Source organism: Pan troglodytes, chromosome 8, assembly GCF_028858775.2.
Source record: "Pan troglodytes isolate AG18354 chromosome 8, NHGRI_mPanTro3-v2.0_pri, whole genome shotgun sequence".
NCBI lineage: Eukaryota > Metazoa > Chordata > Mammalia > Primates > Hominidae > Pan > Pan troglodytes.
In genome coordinates this window covers 19,669,117-19,692,898 of record NC_072406.2, presented here as the reverse complement: position 1 = coordinate 19,692,898, position 23,782 = coordinate 19,669,117, and the positions used below count along the sequence as shown (strand labels likewise).

General features: G+C 37.3%; 1 protein-coding gene and 1 long non-coding RNA gene across 3 annotated transcripts in view; one reads left to right on the top strand and one right to left on the bottom strand.

Moving 5' to 3' along the window:
* LOC107976907 (endogenous retrovirus group K member 16 Rec protein) overlaps positions 1 to 23,233 on the top strand; it is a 289,370-nt gene extending 266,137 nt beyond the window's left edge. The window contains exons 1-4 of one of the 2 annotated variants that reach the window (XM_063781342.1): positions 5,561 to 5,649; positions 9,252 to 9,577; positions 13,184 to 20,567; positions 22,264 to 23,233. In XM_063781342.1, coding sequence (XP_063637412.1) covers positions 20,307 to 20,567; positions 22,264 to 22,320 — 318 coding nt within the window. In that variant the 5' untranslated portion in view covers positions 5,561 to 5,649; positions 9,252 to 9,577; positions 13,184 to 20,306 and the 3' untranslated portion in view covers positions 22,321 to 23,233. Of the gene's footprint in view, positions 1 to 5,484; positions 5,650 to 9,251; positions 9,578 to 13,183; positions 20,568 to 22,263 lie in introns of those variants that run through there. The other variant, XR_008537667.2, reaches the window with a different exon arrangement.
* Positions 5,635 to 9,530, bottom strand: LOC134807128 (uncharacterized). Its single transcript, XR_010146780.1, has 3 exons — positions 9,447 to 9,530; positions 9,087 to 9,148; positions 5,635 to 7,091 (listed from the first exon to the last, which is right to left on the bottom strand). It is a non-coding gene; the product is annotated as an uncharacterized LOC134807128 (long non-coding RNA).
* Positions 23,234 to 23,782: the final 549 nt, after the last annotated feature.

The window sequence follows — 23,782 nt, the reverse complement described above, 5'->3', positions numbered from 1 at the left end:
AGAAGCTTTGACTTTCCCTCATTAAAGCAACATAGTCTGAGTGGACAATTAGTGGTCGCAGTTCGAGACCAAGGTGTCTGGCAGTGCCTGAAGTGCTGCTCTGTAATTTTACTAAAAGGAAATGGAAATACTTTAGGATGTTTGGATACAAGACTGACATAGTGCTCTGAGTTTTAAAGAGACTTTTCCAGGTGAAAAATCACCTACAGTATGCACTGAGCTCTCCTTGCAGAGGGGTATAAACAGGCAAGGTCAAGCATGTCTCGGGTAGCAACTGTGGGTCTGCTCAAGTTCAGACAGACACTGATGGAAAATCCTAGAGACTTGCACCATAAAAATGGGAGGGCTGGTGGCGGGAAGCCTTTGAAGGACAGATATTATTAATCATTCACTTAAGTCATTCACTCAACAAATATTCATTGAGTGCCTACTATATGCCAGGATATTTTCTGCACCAAGAATAGAAGAGTGCACAAAACTATGACAAGGTTCCTTCACCATGGAGTAAAGATTCCAGTTGTGGGAGATAAACATCAAACAGAGAATCAAAGCAAAATATGCTAGGAGGGGCTGAGTGCTATGGAAAAAATTAAGCAAGTTAAGGGAAATAGGTTTGCTGGGAATGGTGGAGGTTGGGGCTATCATGAAACAGAGGTTATGAAACATTTTCATCTCAGGATCCCTTTATGCCTTTAAAAATGATGGAGGACCCCAAAGAGCTTTCACTAATGTGAGTTATTATTGACATTTACCATAAAAATGTTTAGAGAATTAATTTAAAAATAGCAATGAACTCATTGAAATTTATATTGAATTTTATATGATGTTGTTATATGACACGCCAATTTTATATGACATTTTAAAAATAATTAGTGGAAAGAATAGTATTGTTTTAATTTCTATGAATTTCTTTGGTGTCTGGCTTCTCGTATCTGATTCTGCATTTAGTCTGCTGTGCTATTGCTTTGGCTGAAGTAAATGAAGAAAATATAAACTCAAATAGGTAGTTTATAGTTAAAATTGTTGGTGCCATTTATGCCTACTGTTCCATTATTGGAATGCTAAGCATGTGGGAGTTATTTATATCCTACTGCTCAAGGTCATCACCAAGTTCTGATTTTTCAAATTCAAAAAATTGCAACCTCAGGCATAAATGGGTTAAAAGGAGAGGGTTATTTTACAGCCTTTTCAGTTAACTGCAAATATTCTTTATTGACGTTAACAACAACAATTTTGAGTAGTAATTTTTTCGTAAAGTTGCTTGTGATATGAAATTGGAAACTTATTGATAAATTTTGCATACTCTTTTGCATTAAAATCCATTAGTCTGTCTTGCACTTTGAATATTACTTTTTACTCATGCATGATTTTGCAACATCATGCGTTTGGTTTTTCAAATGTTTACACATGTAATTGTATGATATCAAAAAACCCACCATTGATATCACTAGAAAAGTGTTCAAATATTTGCCACCATCAGGGTCATCTTGGTGAGTAAAAGTTTTCAGAAATTCTAATTTCACCAGAAAACTGAAGTTTTATTAGACCACAAATACTATCAATTCTTTTCCTTGACATTACACACTCTCTCCCTTTATTTCAAGAAAAGCCTGCTAAATGACCAAACCTGAATACATATACTTTGTTAGCTAATTTTTCAAATAAAAAGGTAGTTCCATGAAAAAAAAAAAAAAGTGGCTAGTTCAGCTTGCAACTCAAATGATTGCACAAATGCTTCTTCTTGAGACAATCATTGTAGTTTGACATACCTTAGCTGTGGTGTACTTTCCATGTTGCCATACAAACTATTAAGAAGATATGTACTCAAGGGTCAAGATTTAATAAAATTAATACTTCCACTGCTTCATTAGGACATTCTTAAACAAACAACAGTGGCTTTTGCTTACTTATTTATATATTGATTTATTTGAGTGTGTGGTAGTGAAGAATCAAATGACCACCAGACAATTAGATGCCACTAGTTGATTTATGCTAAGGACGGATGTTTTACTCACCATTGCTTTTGCACCATTCATGCAAATATTAAAGGAGTGAAAATAAAAAATGTGATAGTATTTTTCAAAAAAACATGTTAACCTTGTGAACACCCAGTAGTGGTTCATGGATCTTTTTTTTTTTTTTTTTTTTTTTTTTTTTTTGAGACAGAGTTTTGTTCTTGTCACCCAGGCTGGGGTGTAATCTCGGCTCACTGCAACCTCTGCCTCCTGGGTTCAAGCAATTCTCCTGCCTCAGCCTCCTGAGTAGCTGAGATTACAAGCACGTGCCACCATGCCCAGCTAATTTTTGTATTTTTAGTAGAGACTGGGTTTTGCAATGTTGGCCAATGATTCCTTAAGAAACACTACCATAAAAGAAAAACTTTGGATAACTCCCTTATTTGATTCGAGAATTGAATTTTACCTCACTGTTCTGGGAGATTAAATTGTCAATAAGACAAGCCAGGGATTTATCAGATATTCTGAGAATGAGACTTCCAGCAAATGTCCATAGTTGGAATTCCTTGCTGCTACTAGATCTTATTTCTCTGTCAGGTTTTTGATACCAGGTCTGTGTACCAGGATAACATCATCCATAACCTCAATTCTAAAACTGTATCAGCTAAGCTTCCTCTCCATTTATCCTTAACCAAATGTTCCCCACACTATTGATGGCTTCAGGCTGGTAGATTTCTCCTAAGTTGTGTATCTTCTTGATTTATAGTTGTTTTCTTCTGCATCTTAGATGAGATTAGATTTTTTTTTGTTGGGGGTGGGGGGAAGGTACATTGTATGCCCCTTTATCTTTGTCATGTGTTTGTGTTACCAACTTTTTGATTAAACTAATAGGATCTTATCTGTCTTCTGGGGTTAAATTTCAAATTTTTCTTGTTTATATTTTATCTCTCTGAAAACGTAAGAGTCAGTTTCAATCCTTTTCTCTTTTATGTTTTCTGGAGAATTGTGTAAACCTTCTTCACTGGCCTTCTGCTTTCTGTGCAGCCTCCCCTAAACGTCTGCTGTTGCTTTAAGCATGAAGTAAAGAACTCAACAGGGAAACAGAAGGCCAATGTTGCAATACAGGCAAGACAGTGAACTAATGGCATTTAACACCTTCTCAGTATCTTATTTTCACATTCATAAAGTGCACAGTTGAGCTAGGTGATCTCTGGGCTCCTTTCTACCCCTATGAGTTCTTGTTTCCTTGAAGTGAATTTCCTGCTCTTAAAACAGAGGGTGTTGGAGAGTGGGAGATGAGGATGGTTTCTCTCAATTTACCAGCATATTCCTGAGTAACCTCTGCTCACCAGGCAGCATGTGTTCTCCTAGAAATACCACTGAAAGGTTTGCTTTTACTTAGAAGGAGTGATTTACCTTCTAACAAACACATTATGAGCCAGGATGAGTTCACCACCCCCATCCCTGGATAATAACTCCAGTGGAAAATGATAGCTGTGTTCTTGCTAGGGCCTTTGCATTCATCCCTTTTGGGATGGAAAAAAAATCTATTAACATTAAAGTGGGTATCTAGAAAGTTACCAGCTTAAAACACTTCTCACTTATGGAAAAAAAAAAGATGAATAACATGCTATTCAAACTCAGTTGCACAGTGACCATGCAGATGAATAACATGCAACTCCAACTTAGCTGCACAGTGACCATGCAGCTGATTTCCCTTTGGGTCAGCGGACCTGACTGAGACTTCCTGGTTCATTGGCTCACACACAGACTCCTGACTCCTGCTGTTCATCTTGACCTCTTCCTCCTCACTTCTGGCTGAATGTCCCTTCACTGACCTTGCTCCATGTCTCCAATATGATTTTAGGTGAGGACTAAAGCTGTGTATCAACTTCACGTTCTTGTATTCCTATACCTATACTGTTGACAAGCTGCCCTCACTTAGCTGGGACTGCGCGATTCTGTATACAAATCCTCTGATCTCTGCTGCCTCCATCTGGCGAAGGTGGTCTTGGCCTTGTCATCCTATTTTAGGAGATCCATGTTTTCTACAATTGTCTGGGACTTAGGTAACTATTTGAGTTGATCCTCAACCTACAAATACAGAATCTTTGGATTGTCATTTCTGTTGTTTTGAGTGACAGGGTGAGTTTATGGTGTTCATGGTGTAACTCAAGAGAAGTAGAAACTCTAAGTATATATTATCACAATATGGTATAAAGCATATAATTTGGAATCAAACTGACCTGGTCAATATAGTCTCATTGACTATATAGATGACTTAAAACAGTTGATTCAATCTCACTGATCATTAGTTTCCTTATCTATAAAATGTAAATAATTAATAATAGTTTGCAGGTTTTGAGGATTATGACATAAGACATGTAGTATTTTGCACATTGGAGGTTCCAGTTAATGATAATTATTAGCTTTACCATTGATAAATATATCAATTTCAAAAGTTTGGATAATTTATTTGTATAACACCATATGCTAATGATGAAGTCACATTACCTGTGTAACTTTGCATTAGTTCATGTGCATTCTCCTTATTCTCTGGAAAGCAAGAAGTACTCAATGTTATGTAAATTTAACATTAGTGTAAGAGTTAAAGAAAGAGGAAAGAAACACAAAAAGTGGCTCAACAGTCAAAGACAGGTTTATTTTGGAGAATAAACCTGAGAGGGGCTTCTGGCTGATTTCAGTCAGGAGCATTCTCTCTTACAGACTAAGGATATTTAAGGGTTTAGGAAGAGGGAAGCTTTTTGTAGGTTTGGAATGTTTCCATGTGAAGGAAAGTTTACTGCGGGTTTGGAATGTCTCTGGTCGGAGGGGAGGCTGTCTCAGGGTCAGCATATTTCTGGCCAGAGGGGTGTTTATCTTAGGGTTGGAATGTTTCTGATTATGCTGACAATAGCCATTAGGCTGATGTTTTGGGGCTGGATTTAGGCAGTTTTTTAATAAAAGAGAACTTAAAATGGTGGTGTTTGTCCAAGATGGTGATGTTCCTGCTCTGTCAATTAGCATAAACAAAAGAGAATTCTGATACCCTGTTGGAATGTCCTCATTCCTCTGAGCTTCTCCACTCACAGGATAAATGCAGGTGTGGCTTCCCCTCATGGACACCTGCAAATGCAGAGTGTGGGGGCTCTCCTGGTCCTGCATCACTAGCAAGAGCAAAAGCTGCTCCGAGTCTTGTTCTTAGAACCTGGTCGACAGCTGGAGCAGAAATGATGCCTATGGCTCCAAGCCAAATACTGCTAATCTCATTTATTTTCCTGCCACCTAGTCCTCTCCTCTGGAATCACACCATTATTGCCTGTTAACACTGGGCTCTGAGTACCAGGCAATTGATTTGCACCAAGAAAGTTGAGGGTATTATCAGATATTGCAATCAGTACAGAGGGAAGAAGATTTCAATTTAATTTCAACTTAACCTTCATCTTTGTCTGTTAACACTAATAGAGGGTGTCTAATAAAATGGTCAAATTTGTGATCTCATTTGTTATAACTAGCACTCTTTTCACAGATGTGATGACTGATTTCCAGCAGCTGAAGGGAAGTCTTTTGGATTAACTTTTGTGATTGATTTGCTCTGGGTTCAGTCAGCCTGCAAGGCAGATGTGATGGTTGGAAATATAGAGTGTGTATCTTGGCGGATGACAAACTCACTCATTCTCTTCCAGAGAGCAAGGTATTGTCATGACTTGGGGCAATAGCTCATCATATTAGAAACTAAGTTCCCTCCACGATATGAATATAGTTCTGCTTTCGTTTAAACTTTTAAGGAATGCACTCTCACTCCATTCCACCAATAATCAACTACCCCCTGTGGATTTTTCTCCTTTGAGGGTCATAATCTTCCCTGGTCAAACATAACTTCTGGCTTCACCACTTTGTCAGCAGTGAATGTGTATTCAAAAAATGATAACTAATTCACAATGACCCCAATAAACAATAATTGGAAGGTAAATCAGAGTCTGAAAAATGGTAACATATTCATACATCCTCAAATAAAACAGAATTGACTTTTTTGATTAGACTTTCTTCTATTCCCTACTATAAAAAGATTTTGATGAACATTTATCTAAGCTACTTAATTCTAAAGGACTCAACAAATTTTGGTTTGCTGGCCCTGTTCTATTTACTATTGTGGAGGTCCAGGTAAGCTCTGTGTCATCAGGTCATGTCTGGGCAAAATGACCCAAGGAAAGTTGAGGTGATGGGTCCAACATCTTAGTCAAGGATGGAGTAGAGGCGGGATTTGAACCTAGACCTTCTAACTTCTAGCTCTTTCACAAAGCAAGCTTTTTCAATATTATTTTAATACACTTCTTAGTAAATAAGATAGATTAATAATTTGGGGGGATTTTTGTATTTAGATTTACTTAAAATCATTGGTTCAGTGTTAGTCTTATCCACCTGTTTAAATCATTAGTTAATTCATTATTAAACTCTTAATTGGAATTGATCCAGTGCTACAAATGAGAAAAATATGAAGAAAAGGATTTGCAAATAAGCAGCAGTCCAGATGTCTGCAGCATATGACATGTGGCTTGACTGTGAGTCATCATTGCCTATCTCTAGTAAGTTCTCACGTCATGATGAAAGTGATGCCAGCTCTAAGAAAATTGCACTAAAAGTAGAATTAAGATCATTAACATATTCAAGCCAGCATAGAGCACACTTGAGAAATGTGGTTATGGGTCATGGAAAGCCAGAATTATGTAGAAGAGTGACCTGGTAAGATTTGGGGGATGAGAGGGGCTACTTTAGATGCAAAGGGGACAATTAGAAGGCTACTGAGGTAATCCGGACAAAAAGTTGTAAATCACGGTGGCAGTATGGTGAATAGTGGAGGGGGTGTATTTGAAGAAACTGGGGAGGCCGTGGGAGAGGCTGGCTAGTGAGAAATGGGCTGCAGGTGAAAGCAGCTTAGGGGCTGGTTTCCAGTTTTCTGGCACTGCAGACTGGGTAGTGGGAGGTGGCTTTCTCAAGAGGAGAGGTGAGTGGGAAGGAGCAGGGGTGCAGGGGAGGTCATGGTCTTGGGAGTGGTGCTCAGTCTGACTTGCACATAGAGGAGATTATTTTAGATTTCTGCAAGAAAATGTCCAGCATGTAGTCATATCGATGTGTCTGGAAAAAACAAACAAACAAACAAACATGAGATTTAGCCCAAAAAAGAAAATGTGAGTCATCAGTATCTGGTAGAAATTGAAATGATGCAATTCTGAGGGAGAGATACCAAGGACAGAGCCAAGGAGGAACCTCTCCCCAGGATGCATCGCTTGAGGTCGGGATAGAAGCAGAACAGCCTTCAGGGAGGCTGAAAAGACACCGCGGCGAGGTGGAGGAAACCAGCAGGTACGGCTTTGGGACACCCAAGGCAGGAGGGAAATGATGGATGACGAATGCCAACAGGGGTTATAGCCAAGTGAAACAAGGCTGCAAGCACACATGTGAATTGATAACCCGGTTTTCTTAGCTTGCTAAGGGTAATGAGGCAGTGGGGTGAGCAGTCAATGGAATAAGAACCAAACAGCAAATAAGAAAGTTAAAAAAAAAAAAAAAAAAAAAAAAAGGAATTTCTCAAACTGAGGGCTATAGGCCTTAGGAAGTCAAGGTTATTTCATTCAATCAATAAAACGATAATTAATTCCCGAGCACCTACTATGTTCTACACATTGATCTAGAATCTGGAAATTCTGTGTTCACTCTAGGTGGAGACACAGACAATAAACAAGTGAACAAATTCATAACACAATGTAAAGGACTGACTAGAGCTAGGAAGGACATAAGGCCATAAAAGGAATTAATATGGCTGGGGGTGATGTAGTCATATTAAAATATCTGAATCATTTACAGAAAGAAAAACCCAATATTACAAAGGTATTAACCCTGCCTACAACCAATCTATAAATTCAGTGCAATCCTATTCAAAATCCCAACATATTTCTGGGGGAAAACTTGACTAACTAAAATAAATGTGCTAACTAAAACACAAAGAGGGGAAAATAGCCCTAACAGATGTGAAAATGTATGATAAAGTTACTATGCTTTGCTGTAGCCACAGGGCTGTAATCTATGAAACGGAACTGGAAGACCCGTATGTATAAAAGAAATAAGAAAATGAAAAAGGCGGCATTTTAGATCATTGAAGAAAGGATAGCTCATTCCAGAAATGATCCTGAGTTAATTGCCAATCTGTGCAGAAGAAAAAAAGTTATAGGCACTCTACCACCCTGATTCCTATCATTCGCCAAAATAAATTCCAGTTGGAATAGAGGCAAAATTGTAAAAGAGGTGAAAATGTGAGAAAATATGTAAAAAGTAGAGAAGTTCTTAAACAGGCCATAACCATAAATTTTAAAAAGCAAGAGGCCATAAAAAATAAAAAGTAAAAATATAGAGGAAAATATTTCTAAATTAGACCCAATTAAAATTATGTAGAGTAGAGACAGTAGAGATAAAGCCCAAAGACAGGTACCCACTGGGAAGTATTAACGTCTGGAGATACTCAAGTTGCTGTTATCCCAACAAAAGCTGAAAAAGACAGGAAATTCTGAAAATTGGGAGAGTGAGCTAAACTTAAGTCACAAGAGATATGGAGGCCCCGGACCAGGGCCACATGGATTACCAAGAGAAAACCACATGGGCAAGAATTTGGAAAGAGGCAATGGCAGAAAAACAGATAAAATTAGATCAAGAGCATCTGGGAGAAGTTCTGATCAATTGCTTCCTCCACAAGCCCATGTCAGGCTCTTCTTTATGGAGCAGCAGGTTTGTGATGTGTGGATGGATCTGGGGGCTTTCAGGGACAGGGCAGGATAGACGTGTGCAAGGTGCTGGCTTTCCCCAAGTAACCCTACGTTATGGCCCCACCATCCCAAAGGCCATTACCATGAAGAAGGCTTACTGGAGAGTTGACTGGTGGTTAGAAATTGGGGTTGCATGGTTTTAGATGCTAAGCTGGCTCCTTGACTAAACTACAAGCGACTTGAAAGCATGAATAGTGTCTTACATATGTTCCCAGGTCCTTCCATAATTTGGGATGCATTAAGCACTTAGTAAGCACTAGTTGAATAAAGGGGAAAATGAACACGGGAACCCCAGCATCCAATCCCTGCTTACCTCTTAAGGTATCTGGAACCTTGGGCAGTCATGCAGGTCCCTTCCCTTTGACATGGCACCACCTGAAGGACAGTTTTAAAATGACAGCTGAAGCCTCTGAATATTTCCATGGAGTTGGTACTGCCAGTTATAGCATCATCCAGGCTGTTCCTTTCTCATTTGCAGGCATAGCACAGCACTGACTTGGAAAGATGTCAGTGGTGGAGAAGCTGACTCCGCCTGTCAATGCCTGTCTCTGTGCACAGACAGGACTCCACAGCTCTGCACGTGCTAAGACCCAGTGTGGCGGAAGGAACTGCTGTTTGTTGTTTTTCTTCAGTAAAATGGTATGGGGGATCTTCTTTGCTATGTTAGACTTACTATGTTAGACTTAAGAGGTTGATCCCATATCTGGCAGATGGCATTCTCCAAAGGCGAAGCAACACACCTGAAGGTAATGTTCCAGTCCAGTCTCATAGTGATCTGAAGAAGAAGATAACTGGAATCAGGAGGTGAGGTGATTTACCAAATGAGCAGGTGTAGACTTTGAAAATCACTGATTTTAGAGTACATGACATTGCTATATGACAAGTTGACTATAATGATGTGTTTGATTAGAAATAATCTTGCCAAAAGCAATTTGATCAATATTAATTACTTAGAAAACAAACAGAATAAAAAATTGTTGAACTAGATAAAAAATATTCCATCTATATATTTATATATTTATATAAATATTTGATCAATATTAATTACTTAGAAAACAAACTGAATAAGAAATTGTTGAACTAGATAAAAAATATTCCATCTATATATTTATATATTTATATAAATATACGTATATTTATATATTTATATATTTTTATATTATATATAAAATTACATATATAAAATAATATAACAAATATAAATACAAATATAAAATATATAATATAAAAATAAATATATATATTTATATTTATATAAATGTACGTACATTTATATATTTCTACATTTATAGGTTTATATCAATGTACGTATATTTATATATTTATACCAATATATGTATATTTATATATCTACATAAATATGCCTATATGTTATATAGGTATATTTACATATATGTATATGTTATATAGGTATATTTATATAACATATTTAATATAACATTTAATATACACATATTTATATATATAAATATACATATATGTTATATGGGTATATTTACATAACACATGTTATATGGGTATATTAACATGTTATCTGGGTAGATTTACCTAACATGCTATATAGGTATACTTACATCTACATATATGTTAAATATGCATATATGTATATTTACATTTACATATATTTATATGTAAATAATACCCATAACATATATGTGTTATATATACCCATGTCTGTAATATATATACCCATGTCTGTAAATATGCCCATAACATGTTATACATATATGTATATTATATACATGTATATATACATGTATATATGCACATATATACATATATATGCATATAAAAATATGTATATGTAAATATACATTTACATGTGTAGACATATGTATACATACACATGCATATATATACATATACAAATGTATATATGTATATATACATATAAATGTATGTATATGCATATATACATGTATGTACATATATAATATAGGTATATGCATGCATATATGTATGTACATGCGTGTATATGCATATATGTACGTATATATGTATGTACATCTATACATATACACATGTATACATAACATGCGTACATATGCATATACGCATATGTATACATATGCGTATGTACATGTCTATATACATATGTACAGATATGTGTATATATACATATGCATATATGTATATATACATACGCATATGTGTATATATATACATGTATGCATATGTATAGGCATACATGTATATACGTACATACATATGTATACACATATGTAGGCATATGTACAGACACGTGTATATACACGTACATTGTGTATACACATATGTATACATACACATGTATGTATACACATATGTATACATGTGTATATGTATATATGTATATGTACACACATACATATATACATGTACATATATGTGTACATATGTGTATGTACATACACATATGTAGACATATTCATGTATATACCTATATTATACATGTACATATGCATACATTTGTATATGTGTATATACATGTAAATATATGTATACATATACATATATTTATATATGCATATATACACATGTATATAATATACATATATGTATATGTATATTTACATATATGCATATGTAAATACACATGTTATGTAAATCTACCCAGATAACATATATGTTAATATGCCCATATAACATATGTATATATATATAAATATGTGTATATTAAATGTTATATAGGTATATGTAAATATACCTATATAACATATAGGTATATTTATATAGATATGTAAACGCATAAATATACGTACATTTATATAAACATGTAAATGTACGTATATTTATATATAAATTATACATATATACATATGTATACATATATGCAGACATATATACATGCATATATATACATACATATATATGCATATACATACATCTATATACATATATGCATGTGTGCATATATGCATACATGCGTATATACATGTATGTGCATGTATACATGCCTATATGTATATATACATGTAAATATATGTATATTTACATATACATATATGTATGCATATATACATGTGTATACATGTATATAATATATATGTACAGCATATATACATATATGTATAACACATGGGCATTTTTACAGACATATGTGTATATATAACATGTTATGGGTATTATTTACGTATACATATGTGTAAATATACCTATATAGCATATATGTTATGTAAATCTACCCAGATAATGTATACATATATGTATACATCTATACGTATACATATACACATATATATGTATACATGTATACGTGTACATATATACAGAGATGTATCCATATGTTATATATAACATGTTATATAGATATATAACATATGTGTATTATACAATACATATGTATATATATGTACATGTAAATATACCCATATATTTACACATACCATATAACCTATGTTGTATATACATATATGTAAATATACCCATATAAAATGTTATGTATATATAACTAAATAACATATATGTATATATAAATATACCTATATAACATGTTATATAAATCTACCTATATAACATGTTATGTAGGTAGATTTACATAACATATATGTATATTTATATATTAAATGTTAAATACACCTGTATAACATATATGTATATGTAAATATACCTATATTACATATATTTGTATGTAAATATACATATAACATATGTGTATGTAAATATACGTATATAACATGTATATTTATATAAATGTACCTATATAACACATATGTATATATAAATATACCTATATAACCTTTATGTTATATAAATATAACATATACCTATATAACATATCTGTTAGGTAAATATACCTATAGGTATACCTATAGGTATACCTAACAGATATGTTATATAGGTATATGTTATATTTATATAACATAAAGGATATATAGGTATATTTATATATACATATATTTACTATATTTAAAATCCAGTATATCAAATATAAATATATGTGGTATGTATCCAGTATCCCAAATACACATATATTTATGGTATATTGCATTTTCCTCAACCTGTTCTGTATTTTTACATATTTTCAAGTGAGAAAATGCTTTGGAAATTATGGCATTCTGGCAAATACCAAAAAATATTTATTGCCAGATGATGCTCAAAGATAAAGAAACATATTAAAGCGTAGAAGAAAAGGAGAAATTAACAATGAAAAAAAATAAAAAATTTTGTCTACGGGAAAGAATATAGAAGAGTAATATTAAGACCACACACACAGCAGGTTTGCAGATTTTTTCATTGGACATTTTTTTGCTTTATCTGTATTTGGTAGTTCTTCCAATAATCTAGTAAGGAAATGGACAGTTTCATTTACCTTATTTTAGAAATGAGAATAATGAAGGGTATGGAGTAAGCAACTTGCACTTTATACAGTTTTTAAGCACCAGACTTGAACTTGTGTCCTTCACTATTCCTTCTATTGTATCATTCCAGGTCTCCAAAATGGAAAAAGAACTAAACCAGAAGTCTGGACATTTGAATTTATGTCCTGGGTGTCTCTCAATAGAATATTTAACACTACTTTTCTGGGCTCCTTACTTTCATTTTTCAGATATGGGAATAGAACTATTAGTATTTTGCAAAAATGTTTGGTAGCAAGAAACATTTCACACTGTGATACACACATGTAGCTGAAATGAAAGATTGCAAAACTGTGATATTTTTCTGGTCTAATCTATATTTTCTAAATGTTGGCCACGACCCATTAAATAGATTTCATGACCCATGAATTCATTACAGTTTTGGACTAGATAGATGAGCTCTTTTCCAACTCTCTTATCATATAGTTCTACATGTCTAGAGTGAATTTCTGGGACCAGGCCAAACTCACGGGTAGAAAAAGTACACATTTTGTTTGGAGAGATTGTCAACCCATCTGAGTCACTGCAGTTGATAAGAAAAATCAAAAGCACTCCACAGAGGTAACAAAATAACAACAGGAGAAAACCAGCTTGCCTACTATCAACCTTCTCCAGCCCAACTCCCACACAAGCCACTGGGTCATCCAATCCAGTTCAAAGCAGTGACTTTCAAATAAGAGGGCTTAATAAAAATGCTGATGCATTACCTGCAGATACTCCTGATTTTATTTTTGAGATGCTTTCAGTATCATTCTTTGGGGAAAAGAAAGAGAGATCAGATTGTTACTGTGTCTGTATAGAAAGAAGCAGACATAGGAGACTCCATTTTGTTCTGTATTAAGAAAAATTCTTCTGCCTTGAGATGCTGTTAATCTATAACCTTACCCCCAACCCCAGGCTCTCTGAAACACATGCTGTGTCAACTCAGGGTTAAATGGATTAAGGGCTGTGCAGGATGTGCTTTGTTAAACAGATGCTTGAAGGCAGCATGCTCCTTAAGAGTCATCACCACTCCCTAATCTCAAGTACCCAGGGACACAAACACTGCGGAAGGCCACAGGGACCTCTGCCTAGGAAAGCCAGGTATTGTCCAAGCTTTCTCCCCATGTGATAGTCTGAAATATGGCCTCGTGGGAAGGGAAAGACCTGACCATCCCCCAGCTCGACACCCGTAAAGGGTCTGTGCTGAGGAGGATTAGTATAAGAGGAAGGCATGTCTCTTTGCAGTTGAGACAAGAGGAAGGCATGCGTCTCCTGCCGGTCCCTGGGCAATGGAATGTCTCGGTATAAAACCCGATTGTATGTTCCATCTACTGAGATAGGGGAAAACCGCCTTAGGGCTGGAGGTGAGACATGCGGGCAACAATACTGCTCTGTAAGGCATTGAGATGTTTATGTGTATGCGTATCTAAAACACAGCACTTAATTCTTTACCTTGTCTATGATGCAGAGACCTTTGTTCACGCGTTTATCTGCTGACCTTCTCTCCATTATTATCCTATGACCCTGCCACATCCCCCTCTCTGAGAAACACCCAAAAATGATCAATAAATACTAAGGGAACTCAGAGGCTGGCGGGATCCTCCGTATGCTGAATGCTGGTCCTCTGGGCCCCCTTATTTCTTTCTCTATACTTTGTCTCTCTGTCTTTTTCTTTTCCAAGTCTCTCATTCTACCTAACAAGAAACACCCACAGGTGTGGAGGGGCAACCCACCCCTTCATCTAGTGCCCAACATGGGGGTTTTTCTCTAGGGTGAAGGTACGCTCGAGCGTGGTCATTGAGGACAAGTTGACGAGAGATCCCGAGTACGTCTACAGTCAGCCTTACAGTGCGCTCGGACAAAGCTAGGGTGACAATGGGGCAAATTAAAGGAAAACTAAAAATAAATACGCCTTTTATCTCAGCTTTATTAAAATTCTTTTAAAAAGAGTGGGAGTTAGAGTATCTACAAAAAATCTAATCAAGCTATTTCAAACAATAGAACAATTTTGCCCATGGTTTCCAGAACAAGGAACTTTAGATCTAAAAGAAGACTGGAAAAGAATTGGCAAGGAACTAAAGCAGGTAGGAAGGGTAATATCATTCCACTTACAGTATGGAATGATTGGGCCATTATTAAAGCAGCTTTAGAACCATTTCAAAGAGAAGAAGATAGTGTTTCAGTTTCTGATGCCCCTGGAAGCTGTGTAATAGATTGTAAAGAAAAGACAGGGAAAAAATCCCAGAAAGAAATGGAAAGTTTACATTGCGAATATGTAGCAGAGCCAGTAATGGCTCAGTCAACGCAAAATGTTGACTATAATCAATTACAGGAGGTGATATATCCTGAAACATTAAAATTAGAAGGAAAAGGTCCAGAATTAGTGGGGCCATCAGAGTCTAAACCACGAGGACCAAGTCCTCTTCCAGTAGGTCAGATGCCCGTAACATTACAACCTCAAACGCAGGTTACAGAAAATAAGACCCAACTACCAGTAGCTTATCAATACTGGCCGCCAGCCAAACTTCAGTATCGGCCACCCCCAGAAAGTCAGTATGGATAGCCAGGAACGCTCCCAGCACCACAGGGCAGGGCGCCATACCCTCAGCCACCCACTAGCAGACTTAATCCTATGGCACCACCTAGTAGACAGGGTAGTGAGTTACATGAAATTATTGATGATAAGTCAAGAAAGGAAGGAGATACTGAGGCGTGGCAATTCCCAGTAACGTTAGAACCGATACCACCTGGAGAAGGAGCCCAAGAGGGAGAGCCTCTCACAGTTGAGGCCAGATACAAGTCTTTTTCGATAAAAATGCTAAAAGATATGAAAGAGGGAGTAAAACACTATGGACCCAACTCCCCTTATATGAGGACATTATTAGATTCCATTGCTCATGGACATCATAGACTCATTCCTTATGATTGGGAGATTCTGGCAAAATCGTCTCTCTCACCCTCTCAATTTTTACAATTTAAGACTTGGTGGATTGATGGGGCACAAGAACAGGTCTGAAGAAATAGGGCTGCCAATCCTCCAGTTAACATAGATGCAGATCAACTATTAGGAACAGGTCAAAACTGGAGCACTATTAGTCAACAAGCATTAATGCAAAATGAGGCCATTGAGCAAGTTAGAGCTATCTGCCTTAGAGCCTGGGAAAAAATCCAAGACCCAGGAACCGCCTGCCCCTCATTTCATACAGTAAGACAAGGTTCGAAAGAGCCCTACCCTGATTTTGTGGCAAGGTTCCAAGATGTCGCTCAAAAGTCAATTGCCGATGAAAAAGCCCGTAAGGTCATAGTGGAGTTGATGGCATACGAAAACGCCAATCCTGAGTGTCAATCAGCCATTAAGCCATTAAAAGGAAAGGTTTCCACAGGATCAGATGTAATCTCAGAGTATGTAAAAGCCTGTGATGGAATTGGAGGAGCTATGCATAAAGCTATGCTTATGGCTCAAGCAATAGTGGGAGTTGTTTTAGGAGGACAAGTTAGAACATTTGGAGGGAAATGTTATAATTGTGGTCAAATTGGTCATTTAAAAAAGAATTGCCCAGTCTCAAATAAACAGAATATAACTATTCAAGCGACTACAACAACAGGTAGAGAGCCACCAGACTTATGTCCAAGATGTAAAAAAGGAAAACATTGGGCTAGTTAATGTCATTCTAAATTTGATAGAAATGGGCAACCATTGTCAGGAAACGAGCAAAGGGGCCAGCCTCAGGCCCCACAACAAACTGGGGCATTCCCAATTCAGCCCTTTGTTCCTCAGGGTTTTCAGGGACAACAACCCCCACTGTCCCAAGTACCTCAGGGAATAAGCCAGTTACCACAATACAACAATTGTCCCCCGCCACAAGTGGCAGTGCAGCAGTAGATTTACGTACTATACAAGCAGTCTCTCTGCTTCCAGGGGAGCCCCCACAAAAAATCCCCACAGGGGTATATGGCCTGCTGCCTGAGGGTACTGTAGGACTAATCTTGGGAAGATCAAGTATAAATCTAAAGGGAGTTCAAATTCATACTGGTGTGGTTGATTCAGACTATAAAGGCAAAATTCAATTGGTTATTAGCTCTTCAATTCCTTGGAGTGCCAGTCCAGGAGACAGGATTTTTCAGTTATTACTCCTGCCTTATATTAAGGTTGGAAATAGTGAGATAAAAAGAACGGGAGGGTTTGGAAGCACTGATCCGACAGGAAAGGCTGCATACTGGGCAAGTCAGATCTCAGAGAACAGACCTGTGTGTAAGGCCATTATTCAAGGAAAACAGTTTGAAGGGTTAGTAGACACTGGGGCAGATGTCTCTATCATTGCTTTAAATCAATGGCCAAAAAATTGGCCTAAACAAAAGGCTGTTACGGGACTTGTTGGCGTAGGCACAGCCTCAAAAGTGTATCAAAGTACTGAGATTTTACATTGTTTAGGGCCAGATAATCAAGAAAGTACTGTTCAGCCAATGATTACTTCAACTCCTCTTAATCTGTGGGGTCAAGATTTATTACAACAATGGGGTGTGGAAATCACTATGCCCGCTCCATTATATAGCCCCACAAGTCAAAAAATCATGACCAAGATGGGATATATACCAGGAAAGGGACTAGGAAAAAATGCAGATGGCATTAAAGTTCCAGTTAAGACTAAAATAAATCAAGAAAGAGAAGGAATAGGGTATCCTTTTTAGGGGCGGCCACTGTAGAGCCTCCTAAACCCATACCATTAACTTGGAAAACAGAAAAACCGGTATGGGTAAATCAGTGGCCGCTACCAAAACAAAAACTGGAGGCTTTACATTCATTAGCAAATGAACAGTTCGAAAAGGGACATATTGAGCCTTCATTCTCGCCTTGGAATTCTCCTGTGTTTGTAATTCAGAAGAAATCCAGCAAATGGTGTATGTTAACTGACTTAAGGGCCGTAAACACCGTAAATCAACCCATGGGGCCTCTCCAACCCGGGTTGCCCTCTCTGGCCATGATCCCAAAGACTGGCCTTTAATTATAATTGATCTAAAGGATTGCTTTTTTACCATCCCTCTGGCGGAGCAGGATTGCGAAAAATTTGCCTTTACTATACCAGCCATAAATAATAAAGAACCAGCCACCAGGTTTCAGTGGAAAGTGTTACCTCAGGGAATGCTTAATAGTCCAACTATTTGTCAGACTTTTGTAGGTCGTGCTCTTTAACCAGTTAGAGACAAGTTTTCAGACTGCTATTCATTATATTGATGATATTTTGTGTGCTGCAGAAACAAGAGATAAATTAATTGACTTATACATTTCTGCAATCAGAGGTTGCCAACGCAGGACTGGCAATAGCATCTGATAAGATCCAAACCTCCACTCCTTTTCATTATTTAGGGATGCAGATAGAGAATAGAAAAATTAAGCCACAAAAAATAGAAATAAGAAAAGACACATTAAAAACACTAAATGATTTTCAAAAATTGCTGGGAGATATTAATTGGATTCAGCCAACTCTAGGCATTCCTACTTATGCCATGTCAAATTTGTTCTCTATCTTAAGAGGAGACTCAGACTTAAATAGTAAGAGAATGTTAACCCCAGAGGCAACAAAAGAAATTAAATTAGTGGAAGAAAAAATTCAGTCAGCACAAATAAATAGAACAGATCCCTTAGCCCCACTCCAACTTTTGATTTTTGCTACTGCACATTCTCCAACAGGCATCATTATTCAAAATACTGATCTTGTGGAGTGGTCATTCCTTCCTCACAGTACAGTTAAGACTTTTACATTGTAGTTGGATCAAATAGCCACATTAATTTGTCAGACAAGATTATGAATAATAAAATTATGTGGAAATGACCCAGACAAAATAGTTGTCCCTTTAACCAAGGAACAAATTAGACAAGCCTTTATCAATTCTGGTGCAAGGCAGATTGGTCTTGCCAATTTTGTGGGAATTATTGATAATCATTACCTGAAAACAAAAATCTTCCAGTTTTTAAAACTGACTACTTGGATTCTACCTAAAATTACCAGATGGGAAACTTTAGAAAATGCTCTAACAGTATTTACTGATGGTTCCAGCAATGGAAAAGTGGCTTACACAGGGCCAAAAGAATGAGTAATCAAAACTCCATATCAATCGGCTCAAAGAGCAGAGCTGGTTGCAGTCATTACAGTGTTACAAGATTTTGATCAACCTATCAATATTGTATCAGATTCTGCATATGTAGTACAGGCTACAAGGGATGTTGAGACAGCTCTAATCAAATATAGTATGGATGATCAGTTAAACCAGCTATTCAATTTATTACAACAAACTGTAAGAAAAAGAAATTTCCCATTTTATATTACTCATATTCGAGCACACACTAATTTACCAGGGCCTTTGACTAAAGCAAATGAACAAGCTGACTTACTGGTATCATCTGCATTCATAAAAGCACGAGAACTTCATGCTTTGACTCATGTAAATGCAGCAGGATTAAAAAACAAATTTGATGTCACATGGAAACATGCAAAAGATATTGTACAACATTGCACCCAGTGTCAAGTCTTACACCTGCCCACTCAAGAGGCAGGAGTTAATCCCAGAGGTCTGCGTCCTAATGCATTATGGCAAATTGATGTCACGCATGTACCTTCATTTGGAAGACTGTCATATGTTCATATAACAGTTGATACTTATTCACATTTCATATGGGCAACTTGCCAAACAGGAGAAAGTACTTCCCATGTTAAAAAACATTTATTATCTTGTTTTGCTGTAATAGGAGTTCCAGAAAAAAATCAAAACTGACAATGGACCAGGATATTGTAGTAAAGCTTTCCAAAGATTCTTAAATCGGTGGAAAATTTCACATACAACAGGAATTCCCTATAATTCCCAAGGACAGGCCATAGTTGAAAGAACTAATAGAACACTCAAAACTCAATTAGTTAAACAAAAAGAAGGGGGAGACAGTAAAGAGTGTACCACTCCTCAGATGCAACTTAATCTAGCACTCTATACTTTAAAATTTTTAAACATTTATAGAAATCAGACTACTACTTCTGCAGAATAACATCTTACTGGTAAAAAGAACAGCCCACATGAAGGAAAATTGATTTGGTGGAAAGATAATAAAAATAAGACATGGGAAATAGGGAAGGTGATAACGTGGGGGAGAGGTTTTGCTTGTGTTTCACCAGGAGAAAATCAGCTTCCTGTTTGGATACCCACTAGACATTTGAAGTTGTACAATGAACCCATCGGAGATGCAAAGAAAAGCACCTCCGCAGAGACGGAGACACCGCAATCGAGCACTGTCGACTCACAAGATGAACAAAATGATGATGTCAGAAGAACAGATGAAGTTGCCATCCACCAAGAAGGCAGAGCCGCTGACTTGGGCACAACTAAAGAAGCTGACGCAGTTAGCTACAAAATGCCTAGAGAACACAAAGATGACACAAACTCCAGAGAGTATGCTGCTTGCAGCATTGATGATTGTATCAACGGTGGTAAGTCTCCCTATGCCTGCAGGAGCAGCTGCAGCTAATTATACCTACTGGGCCTATGTGTCTTTCCCGCCCTTAATTCAGGCAGTCACATGGATGGATAATCCTATAGAAGTATATGTTAATGATAGTGTATGGGTACCTGGCCCCACAGATGATCGCTGCCCTGCCAAACCTGAGGAAGAAGGGATGATGATAAATATTTCCATTGGGTATTGTTATCCTCCTATTTGCCTAGGGAGAGCACCAGGATGCTTAATGCCTGCAGTCCAAAATTGGTTGGTAGAAGTACCTACTGTCAGTCCCATCAGTAGATTCACTTCTTACATGGTAAGCGGGATGTCACTCAGGCCACGGGTAAATTATTTACAAGACTTTTCTTATCAAAGATCATTAAAGTTTAGACCTAAAGGGAAACCTTGCCCCAAGGAAATTCCCAAAGAATCAAAAAATACAGAAGTTTTAGTTTGGGAAGAATGTGTGGCCAATAGTGCGGTGATATTACAAAACAATGAATTTGGAACTGTTATAGATTGGGCACCTCGAGGTCAATTCTACCATGATTGCACAGGGCAAACTCAATCGTGTCCCAGTGCAGTGAGTCCAGTTGTTGATAGCGACTTAAGAGAAAGTTTAGACAAACAGAAGCATAAAAAATTACAGTCTTTCTATCCTTGGGAATGGGGAGAAAAAGGAATCTCTACCCCAAGACCAAAACTAAGAAGTCCTGTTTCTGGTCCTGAACATCAAGAATTACGGAGGCTTACTGTAGCCTCATACCACATTAGAATTTGGTCTGGAAATCAAACTTTAGAAACAAGGGATCGTAAGCCATTTTATACTATCGACCTAAATTCCAGTCTAACGGTTCCCTTACAAAGTTGTGTAAAGACCCCTTATATGCTAGTTGTAGGAAATATAGTTATTAAACCAGACTCCCAAACTATAACCTGTGAAAACTGCAGATTGTTTACTTGCATTGATTCAACTTTTATTTGGCAGCACTGTATTCTGCTGGTGAGAGCAAGAGAAGGCATGTGGATCCCTGTGTCCATGGACCGACCGTGGGAGGCCTCGCCATCCATCCATATTTTGACTGAAGTATTAAAAGGCATTTTAAATAGATCCAAAAGATTCATTTTTACTTTAATTACAGTGATTATGGGATTAATTGCAGTCACAGCTATGGCTGCTATAGCAGGAGTTGCGCTGCACTCTTCTGTTCAGTCGGTAAACTTCGTTAATGATTGGCAAAAGAATTCTACGAGATTGTGGAATTCGCAATCTGGTATTGATCAAAAAATGGCAAATCAAATTAATGATCTTAGACAAACTGTCATTTGGATGGGAGACAGACTCATGAGCTTAGAACATCATTTCCAGTTACAGTGTGACTGGAATACGTCAGATTTTTGTATTACACCCCAAGTTTATAATGAGTCTGAGCATCACTGGGACATGGTTAGATGCCATCTACAGGGAAGAGAAGATAATCTCACTTTAGACATTTCCAAATTAAAAGAACAAATTTTTGAAACATCAAAAGCCCATTTAAATTTGGTGCCAGGAACTGAGGCAATCGCAGGAGTTGCTAACGGCCTCGCAAATCTTAACCCTGTCACTTGGGTTAAGACCATTGGAAGTACTACGATTATAAATCTCATATTAATCCTTGTGTGCCTGTTTTGTCTGTTGTTAGTCTGCAGGTGTACCCAACAGCTCTGAAGAGACAGCGACCATTGAGAACGGGCCATGATGACGACGGCTGTTTTGTCGAAAAGAAAAGGGGGAAATGTGGGGAAAAGAAAGAGAGATCAGATTGTTACTGTGTCTGCATAGAAAGAAGTAGACACAGGAGACTCCATTTTGTTCTGTATTAAGAAAAATTCTTCTGCCTTGAGATGCTGTTAATCTGTAACCTTACCCCAACCCCGTGCTCTCTGAAACACATGATGTGTCAACTCAGGGTTAAATGGATTAAGGGCTGTGCAGGATGTGCTTTGTTAAACAGATACTTGAAGGCAGCATGCTCCTTTAGAGTCATCACCACTCCCTAATCTCAAGTACCCAGGGACACAAACACTGCGGAAGGCCACAGGGACCTCTGCCTAGGAAAGCCAGGTATTGTCCGAAGTTTCTCCCCATGTGATAGTCTGAAATATGGCCTTGTGGGAAGGGAAAGACCTGACCATCCCCCAGCCCGACACCCATAAAGGGTCTGTGCTGAGGAGGATTAGTATAAGAGGAAGGCATGCCTCTTTGCAGTTGAGACAAGAGGAAGGCATCTGTCTCCTGCCCGTCCCTGGGCAATGGAATGTCTCGGTATAAAACCCAACTGTATGTTCCATCTACTGAGATAGGGGAAAACCGCCTTAGGGCTGGAGGTGGGACATGCGGGCAACAATACTGCTCTGTAAGGCATTGAGATGTTTATGTGTATGCATATCTAAAGCACAGCACTTAATTCTTTACCTTGTCTATGATGCAGAGACCTTTGTTCACGTGTTTATCTGCTGACCTTCTCTCCATTATTATCCTATGACCCTGCCACATCCCCCTCTCTGAGAAACACCCAAGAATGATCAATAAATACTAGGGGAACTCAGAGGCTGGTGGGATCCTCCGTATGCTGAACGCTGGTCCCCTGGGCCCCCTTATTTCTTTCTCTATACTTTGTCTCTGTGTCTTTTTCTTTTCCAAGTCTCTTGTTCCACCTAACGAGAAACACCCACAGGTGTGGAGGGGCAACCCACTCCTTCATCATTCCAAAATGGTTTTTTGGGACGAGTTAGAAAGGTATTATTATTCCCTTTGCACAGATTAGAAAACTGAGATGCTAAAAGATTAAATGAATCATCGACCACATGCTTTGGGCAATGTTTTGAATAAATATTTGAAAATATGATTGAATTATGCTGCACATATATAAGGTCAGAGAACAAGTCAACAATAGTAAGAACTGATTTCCTCACTCCAACTCAAGCTCTTGCATCTATACTACACTGTCTGAGTCACACCAAAATAAACTCTCAAAAATACCTTTATGTTGGCCCTCTTTCTAGGTCTGATTTTTAAAAAGCCTTCCAAACACATAAAAAATTTTAAATTGTTGACATGTACACGTGGATATTTATCTTTACACACATACTTTGGCTTTACAAATTTAATTTTTATTTTATATTTGTGTTTGGTACCTCTTAATTGTTTAAAACAGGTGA